The sequence below is a fragment of the Drosophila willistoni genome, assembly GCF_018902025.1.
Source record: "Drosophila willistoni isolate 14030-0811.24 chromosome 2L unlocalized genomic scaffold, UCI_dwil_1.1 Seg168, whole genome shotgun sequence".
In the NCBI taxonomy this organism is placed as follows: Eukaryota; Metazoa; Arthropoda; class Insecta; order Diptera; family Drosophilidae; genus Drosophila; species Drosophila willistoni.
The window spans coordinates 9036149-9045490 of NW_025814047.1; the positions used below are offsets into that span (position 1 = coordinate 9036149).

General features: G+C 38.3%; 2 protein-coding genes across 3 annotated transcripts; one reads left to right on the forward strand and one right to left on the reverse strand.

Annotated features, from left to right (window-relative positions):
- Positions 1 to 2008: 2008 nt before the first annotated feature.
- LOC6652488 (small RNA 2'-O-methyltransferase) lies at positions 2009 to 9202 on the forward strand. The gene is made up of 4 exons (XM_002074691.3): positions 2009 to 2307; positions 2364 to 2411; positions 8194 to 8363; positions 8418 to 9202. The coding sequence occupies exons 1-4, from the start codon at positions 2125 to 2127 to the stop codon at positions 9172 to 9174; spliced, it is 1158 nt and encodes a 385-aa protein (XP_002074727.2). The 5' UTR covers positions 2009 to 2124; the 3' UTR covers positions 9175 to 9202.
- LOC6652489 lies at positions 2875 to 8031 on the reverse strand. 2 transcript variants are annotated; one of them, XM_023181233.2, is made up of 5 exons: positions 7885 to 8031; positions 6558 to 7131; positions 6340 to 6495; positions 4276 to 6266; positions 2875 to 4215 (listed from the first exon to the last, which is right to left on the reverse strand). In XM_023181233.2, the coding sequence occupies exons 2-5, from the start codon at positions 6949 to 6951 to the stop codon at positions 3679 to 3681; spliced, it is 3078 nt and encodes a 1025-aa protein (XP_023037001.1). In that variant the 5' UTR covers positions 6952 to 7131; positions 7885 to 8031; the 3' UTR covers positions 2875 to 3678. The 2 variants fall into 2 exon arrangements, with proteins under 2 accessions (XP_023037001.1, XP_023037000.1); XM_023181232.2 differs by having other exon boundaries at positions 4276 to 6269.
- Positions 9203 to 9342: the final 140 nt, after the last annotated feature.

Genomic DNA, 9342 nt, shown 5'->3' on the forward strand with positions numbered 1-9342 from the left:
GACGTTTATTTTCATCAACATACATATGTACATATGTATGTATGCACATATACTTATGTAATAATGACGTTATCCTTGAATTTGGATTTTTATTATCACAGAGCGCATCGGTCTAAATTGATTTATTTTTATTCATAGAGTGTAGGAGGTAAGGGCGGATAGAAAATCAGAGTTTTGCTAAAAAATTGGTCCAAAATCGAGCGCACGATCCGCCACCTACTCCCTCCATGTAAAAGCTAATGAAATAAAGTTATGTTAAGCAAAGACAAATTGACCGGTATTGAAGTTTCAATAGCTTCATGATATTCAGTATTCATTGTGATTCCTTTGTTCTTTATACCCTTGCAAAAAAATGTATATTAATTTTGGTCAGAAGCGTGCAACGCATAGAAGGAAGCATCTCCGACCATATAAAGTATATACATATGTACATATATTCTTGATAAGCACAACGAGACGTGTTCATATAGCCATATCCGTCTGTCCGTCCGCCCGTTCGTACGTGAGAGCTACAGAGCTTAAAAATGCATGTGGGCTTTGTATATTTCGGATTCAGCCGGATCGGATCACTATATCTTATAACTCTCATACAAATGGCAAAGTCACGAGCAGTGGCTCTTCTCAATAACTACGTTATTTTCTAAACCATTTTCGTAAAAAGTTAGTATGTTAGTTTTGTATACCTTTCAATGACTGTACGAAATTTGATGAAGACCTGGTGACTATATCATATAGCTCCCATCGGTCGAAAACAGTGACTTTTTGTACTGTTTGTTGAATTATAGGCCGTCTTTTCGCGAACATTACATTTTTTATACAAAACGTTTTTCCAGTTTGATGGTTATAGGAAGAGTAACAAAAAAAACTGGCAAGGGTAAAGATCATAAAGTTTAATTTTCATTTCTACTATTTATAAAATGTAAGTATTGTTACGCAGAAGCATAAAAAATTGTATTTTGACTTAAAATTTTTTTTTTAATGTTTTCGGACGTCAAAATTTTTTTAGCTTTCGGGTGCGGGTAAAATTTTGCTCTTCGGCCCATGGGCTGGATCGGGTTGTGTGCAAAGTTTCGGCCCATGTCCACCTCTAGTATGAAGTAAAAGAATGCTACAACTCCCACTTTTTCAGGCGGGTTAGTAGTTACAAACTTATGGACCTAAAAACGTGAAGAAATTTAATTTAGAAAATTTAAAACAAACCAAATGCAATGTAATTTAAATGTGATTCACAATTTTCTGTTTTATTTATTGCGATTAAATTTGAATTTAATAGTGTTTTTTTTTACCTTATAGTGGGATTTTTCGATCCTTGCTTAGAGCTGGGTAACTATCGATATTGATGGATGGGAAACTATCGATAGTGATGTCTGGGAATTGTAAACAACTTTAAACGTTTTTTATTTTATATCGGTCTTACTGTTTTGTAAGGCAATTGTAAATTAAGCGGATGTCATTTTATATGTTTAATGGACATACATATATCAGATCAAACTAAAATTATTTTAGTTCTATAATCTTTAAAGCTTATGCTTTTGTAAGTTTTTGTAGGCTGGATATATTAGAGATAAACTCTTCTCAAGAATGTTAAAATTTAAGTCAAAATAAATTAATAATTAATGAGCAAGAATATTATTCAATCCAAAAATATAAATATATCAACAATTTTCGCTTTAAGCAAAGCCCTACAACTACTAAAAGATCACTTTATTTAGAAATATTTCGATAGTAATATAGAAAAACATAAATAAAGGCTTAGTGAGAAATTCCTCATAATATGGAAAAATCTTATGAAACAAAAATATTTGAGTAAAAAACCTTTTTAATGGGATTTTTTTAATGTAATTAACAATTTCAAACTAGCCTGCACTTCAAATGCGAATGAACTTAGGCACAGCCAAAGTTGGCTTCTTTCTAGTTTATATTATATTCGTTATGCTGAAATTAAGAAAAAGTTTCACGCTCAGCACTATCGATAGTTACCAAGAAGTATCGATGGGGGAAGAAGTTTAAACACCGATACCTCGATACAGCCATCGATAGCTCCCAGCACTATGCTGGCATCCAGCAATAAAAAACAACATTTATTAAATCAAAATTTAAACAGTGACTTTAAAATTTAAAAATATGTTTTCTTACAAAATGCCTTGTGGAGTTTTACACACCGATACCCAGATGACAGACACGGAAGTCTCTTTTACGCCGAGATTGTGGGAACAGCGTTATTGCGCTGTTATACAAATATTGGAAGACCCTCGTTGGGCGCCCAAAATTAAAAGTGTCATTGACTTCGGATGTAGCGAAATGAAGGTACTAAGCTTTAAAGATTTTCGAGAGCTACTTACAATTTTTTTTATTAATTTTAGCTATTCCAATTGATGAGACGCATTGAGACCATCGAGAAAATTCTTGAGGTATGTATGTATTTATGCATACTAAATTGAAAATAAATCGCAACATCAGCGTCAAGCATCAGAAAAAATTGCTACAAAGCTTCTGGTAAAATGATCCTAAAGGAATTTTCAAGGAAAGTTTCCTGTTACCTTTACCTACTTAAAATTCTAGAAAGCTTTTAACATGGGTACTACATGAAGGACTTGTAAAACGAAGTATAAAAATCAAAAAGAAAATTAAGTGGAATCAAAAACTCGATGTTTTATTTTTATAATGTGCTTAATGAAAACTTGATCGTGGCTTGAATTCAAATTTTATTTTTAAACATTTTACTTCTTAAACATTTCTTAATGACTTGCTTTATTTGCTTTATAAAAAAAATAAAACATTAAATGATATAGGAATTGGTTACAAAAAAGATTTCCAGTTATCCATTTTTAGGTTATTATTTGGAAAATACAGCAAAAATGTAGGCCAAGTAAATTAAATTTTTGATCTGATTATTTTTTTTTTTTGTCTGTTTTATTTGTATCCGGAGTTTATGTTGCTTTTTATACATATTTATATCCTAAGCTTAGACTTAAACATTTTTTACGAAATAACCTTTTATCTAGTTTTTTTGTTTAGTTAAATACTTTTTCTTCTTATGGAGACTATGTATCCAAGGGGGGTTTTGGATGAGTGTAATTGGGGGTATATCTGTGTGAGGAAGATGCGGGAAATTGGTGGTGGTTTGCATTGTGTATGCAATATAAACCTAAAATTGCATTAAGGATTATGCAATTATTCATATGTATTACCTAACAAAAAAGAGTCTAACACATTTGTTTCTTCGAAAATAATAAAATCAAAATTAAACAACTTAAACATTTGCTATCATGACGGCGATATACAAATCTAACATTATGTCCATCATTATTATACCGCTCCCTCACTCTCCCTTTCATTATATCCAACGGAGTTGATGTAGTAGTATAGAAGCATAAGTAATAATGTATGTATGCACTTATTTGAATGATTCAACAATTCTCCTTTTCTATAATTAGCTGGGAACTCCCACTTTAACTTAAAAACAAAAATAAAAATGTTCATTCTACACATGATTTAGATTTGTGTTTCCTAACTTAGCACGTAGGCGTATCTGGGTATAGGCATATGTGTGTGTCCCCTCCTGTCACTATTAATTACTAAAAATACTTGAAAACCGATTTCCCAGTTTTCCCTCCGTTTTTTTGATCCGCTCTCTAATTGGATTCTCCTTTTGCCTCTCGATTATTGGTTATCCTATCACTTGCGACAATGTCTGGATGACGCATGTACATTGCGCCCCTTAGCCCCATAGTTATTCTCATCATCATAATCGCCATACGCACTTTGCATAGGCAACAATTCGGAATTGTTCTCAACGTCTTGCTGGACGACACCCATTATTGCTTCAGTCTTATGTAGACAGCGACGTGGACGCCGCTGCTTGGGTAGTAGTTGTTGTTGTTTTTGATGATGATGAAGATCCTCCTCTCGACGCGTTTGACTGGCCTTCAGTTTGCGCTCAGTCTCACCGGTGGCAGAGGCGGCGATCGCGTGCTCCTTCCGTGTGGCGCAGCCACGTTTATTGCTAGCGACGACTGTGGATAAAGGTGTACTCTTATCCACGGCCACATTTGTTGATTTGCCTTTGCCGGCTGTGGCTACGCGACCCAGCTTAGTAGTTGGTTGCTTGCTAGTTGTACGTTTACGAACCCTTCCGTGTCCACCACGTCGACTAACACGCCCTTCCTCTGAATCGGTTTCCTCAGTTGCATCTTCATCTGCGTTGCTCTCATCCTTACAAAAATGGCATTGATTAAACCAAGTTTTAGAATTGAAAAACAATTAATTAAATACCTCATCTTCCTCTTCTTCATCTTTATCATCTTCATTCTCGTCCTCTTCCTCCTGGTCTGCTTGGTTGTCATCTTCGTTGATGTGTTCCTGCACGGTCAGTCCCTTATCCCGACGACTCTGTTCTACGGCCAGTATCGCATATGTCGCCTTGCCCTCATATCTCCTAGGAAGACGTGATTTTAACGGGCATATTTCCTCCTCTCGCTCAAACTCTTTTACAGCCCGTTCCCTAGCTATTTGATCTGGATCTTGTAATAGCACCTCGGCCCAGGAGAAACTTTTCTTTTTAACGTTTTTCTTCTCAGATTTTGAGCGCAGATTCTTTGGCGACACCCGATTTGTAAGCGAGTGCTCCTGAAATGGTGTGTGTAATGCAGAATTGCGAATTGCATTGCTGAAGAACTTGTTATTCACATCGAAAATATCGCATTTGTTGCTAGCAGGAGTTGCTCCTCCATCAACTTCATCCTTAATGTTAACGCAGGTGGACAAAATCTCATCACTACTCAGCCTCATCTGGTTGGGATCGTGGCCAAGTCGGCGATACTCGCGCTTAAAAATATTTCGATAACGCTGATAGTTGGGACGCTCCTGGTAGGACAATTGCCCGATTAGTTTTAGAAACTCGCCTAAATATTTAGGAATCTGTTTTCCATAGAACTGACGTAGCATTTCGGAGACGTCGGTCATGAACAGTTCCTTGGCCCGATGCACCTTCTCTTGCTGCTGCTGACTGGCAACTTCCTTCCAAGGCAAAAAGCCCTCAGACCAATAAAGCAGATTGTAACCCAGGCACTCCAGATCACTGCGACGGGAATGAGCACCCATATGGGCATCCCGGGAAGTAAACTCCAAAGTGCCATCATGCGCTCGTCTCTGGTCCATAATGAATGGGCGGTGAACACCGCGGTCTTGATATTTGGACGCTAGACCGAAGTCGATGAGGAAGACATGCTCCTCCTCCACTGGAATAAGCTGGTATTGTGGCGGATTAGTTGTGACTCGCTTGCCATCACGGCTACGGGAACTTTCTTCCGCCATCGCAATCATTTCACGATTTTTCATTATTTTCTGCTGACGTCGTGTGCCGAGACGCTTGGCAGCGGAAAAACTGGCAGAAGATTTCTTTGTTGAACGTCGAATAGAAGGTGGCAGAAACTCCTCGGACTCATTGTCCGAACTAACTGGCGACTGATCGCTGTTAGCCCCCTCCGCTTGCTGCTGCTCCTCCTTGATGGGATATCCTTCCTCGTTAAACTCCTCACGATAGCTAACTCGCTTGGTAGGTCGCAGATAGTGCGACTTGACCATCTCCTCATACATAGAATTGCGCTTTTCGCGGCGACACGAGCGCACCGGATTGGAGCCGCTGAACTCAACACCAGTGCGCGGTCTGGCGCGTTTCTTATTCACTGGTGTTTGGTAGCAGTCCAAACTATTGCTATTGCTGTTGTTGCTATTCGTGGTGGCTCCATCATCGAAATCCTCGTCCTCTTCCATGTCCTCGTCCTTTCCCTTACCTATGTGTGCCATTCGTTTCAATGCGAACTTCTCGTTCTTTAGGAAATATTCATCGTCGTTAGTGGTCTCTTGTTCTGAGCTGTTCCCGCTGTCCGTAGTCTGTTGCTTTTCTTCATAGTGCTTATCTCTGGACACTGTCTGCCTCTGAAGATACTTGCACTTGGATATCATTAAATTCTGGGCCTTAATATCATTATGGCAGTACCCCTTGTCGTGCAGATACTCCAGTACGTTAACAATATGTATGGCCAGCACTAGAAGTGACTTCTGCTGCACTCGGGAGTTTTTGATCAGTGAGTGCAGATCTCGGTCAAAGCGGGGCAAGACCAAAAAGCGATAGCGACCATCACCAAAGTAATGGGTGCCAGAGGCAATGTAACTGGGTATTCCCGATGGCGGACCCTGTGCTACATGAGGCGCCACTGGACTGATTTTTGCTTGCGCTTCCTCGTTTTCCTGACCATTGGTAACTGCTAAAGCAAAACGAAAAAAAACACGTTAAAATTCCATATTAAATTGCTCAAAATGAATTTAATTGCTCACCTTTCGTCTGAGAAGTATGGATCAGACAATGAATTTCAACGAAAAGAGGTCCATTGGAATGTGGCTCAATTTTGACCACATATTTTGCACTCTCTGAGGTGACAGGGCATACAGTTTCGTCCGATGCCAGAAATATTTCGCCGAAATTTCCCTTACCTTCAGAAAATGATTAAATTGGCGAGAGTGTTGGAATACATGGGATTAGGCGCATCACTTACCTATAGGTCGTCCCAAGCGCCAGGGTTTTGAGAGTACATCTCTCAGGATGGTACCATTGACTACAGAAGGTCTCAGACTATAGACGGGTCGCGGAGACTCAGTGGAGAGAGAATTCTGCTTCTCGTTGCTAGCCAAGCTAAGTAAACTGTGTGCCGCCTGGGCCTGCGGCGTGTGCACAAGAGCTGTCCCAATGCCACCTCCTGATCCCGACGATAGCGAATCCTCATCATCATTGTCATGAGACTCGTAGCCATTGACATCGTCAGCCAACCGTTGGCACTTCTCAGCCACTACGGCTTCATCGCTGTCATTATCTTCTCTAATCTCCGCTCTTTTGCGTTTCCTTATACTTCGGTCTGTGGGCTGGCGTTCCAAGATCAGGCGCTTACCCATTTTAAAGTCCTCTCCCTGCTGCGTCCTTCCTTCCTTGCTGTGCCACGTGAGTTTCTCGGATTCAGTCTAGCATTGAATTTCGATCAACCGATAAAAATACAAGCGGTTTGTTTTTGTCTCAATTCCGTTGCGTGCGTTGCTTTTACCACCGTCTTTCTTTTCGCCTCTCATTCGCGGTGTCTGCTTGTGGGTTGGTTAGTGTAGAAAGAAGCAGAGATGATTACAAATACATATATTTAAACTTATGTTCTCACTTGTGGACAATAAGTCAAACGCGAATTCTCCTATATTATATTTAAGATGCTGATTAATTTTTTAGTAATTTGTTGTTTTTTTCTTTTCCTTTTGTTCGTTTTTTTTTTTTTGTGCCTTTTAATATCACACAAATTCCAGTTTCACTTTGTGCCTTGGGGTCGGTCGGTACAATATGACAATGGAACAAGTATACACATACAAATATACACATACATGCATAGACACTATATGTAGGTAGATTCAACAAAAACAAATATAATATTTTATCCTATTCGATGAAATTAGCTGTAACATAACGAACTCTACGGTTTCTTACTCCAAACGTTACTCGTTTCCCTCTAATTTTTTCTTTGGCAATAAAATTTACATCTGGAAACGGACAGAGAGAAAAAAGACAGACACAGACAAACAAACGTATTGTAAGGAAAATCGATTTTATTGGCCGGCATTCAGGTGCTTTAATTTTATTTAACAACTAAATTCATGGAATATTTCATGTCTCACTACTGCTGAGTTAACTTTCGTCGCTTTTTACATTGGCAAACACATTTAATTGTTCATAAATTGAATTGATTTTTCAGTCCCATGTTACTCTTCTTCTTTTTGTTTTCACGTTTTTCTTTTTTATTAACTGAAGAAATTTTCACCAGTCATTAAGAGCTAAACTTAAATGCTTACACTTTGCCGTGGATCCACTTGACTAATAATACATGTTCAGCAACTGTTCAGTAGTATCTTTTTTAATTTATTTAATTAGTTTTCACAACAATTACATATTCTATTTGTCTGCTGGCTAGCAAACAAGCCAATGTTTCATTTCCGTACTGTTCCGCCATTTTGTTACGTTTCCATAAGTGAAAAGTGCTCGCAAACGATGCTGTAAAGTTAACAGCAGTGCTCTAAAATGAAGCTGTAAAATAAAACGGTTGGCAATTCGAATTGAATAATTAACCTTATTTTGTTCTTCCCCATTTTTTCGTTTTCTAGGTGGATATTGATGAAGACGTGCTAAAAAAAAATGTACTTTTTATCAAACCTTTAGTTGCTGACTATGTAAGACGGCGAAAAAGACCGTTGCATGTAGACGTTCTGCAAGGTAGCGTAGCTGAATCCTCTCAAGAATTACAGAGCATAGATGCTGTTGTCGCACTGGAACTGTAAGTTATTTCGTAAAAATATTAACCAAATATTATAAATTATTTCGCACTTAGAATTGAACATGTCTATGACGATGTCCTGAGCAAAATTCCAACGAATATTTTTGGGTTCATGCAGCCCAAGCTCGTGATAATCAGCACACCCAATTCTGATTATAATGTGATATTCACACGTTTTAAGCCTCTATTATCTAATGGATTTCGCCATCATGATCACAAATTCGAATGGACTCGTGAACAGTTCAAGTCGTGGTGTTTGGAAATCGTTGACAAATACCCAAACTATATGTTTTCTCTATTGGGACTTGGTGACCCACCCGAGGGTTATACAACAGTGGGACATGCGACACAGATGGTCATATTTGTACGCAAAGATCTACTCGACATGCCGCTGCTGACACCACTGATTGATCAATCTGCTCTGGCGGAAATCAAGTCGTATAAGCTTTTACATTCTATAGATTTTCCATACTTTGTGGACACACGTACCAAAGAGGAGATCATTTGGGCTGAAGTCCTATTTGAGCTAAATCGCTGGAAGATTAATGAGGACACCTATGACGTAACATTGCAGGCCTACAAGATGCCCATATCTTACCTTTTATGTCGCACTGAACTTCTTGGAGCCACTCGCGATATTCTAGACGAATTGCTCAAAGAAAATAAGAAATGCGTTGAGAATGACTTTATACTCATCGAAGAGTCCGATGATGACAGATCGATAGATGAAAATGATTGGGATAATCCAATCAAATGTGAACCGAATGCAGATCATTTGTCAGATCATAATGAATGTGAATCTTGGGATTAAATAAAACTAATGTTTTCCATGATATGAATCGATATATGTATGTATTAATGGGAAAATTCTTCTGTGATTTAAGATTTTGTAAATCGTTAACCTTATTCACTCAATTGAATTATATAACACATTTTATCCCCCGATATTTAGAGACATATGTACACATGTTCATTTAAT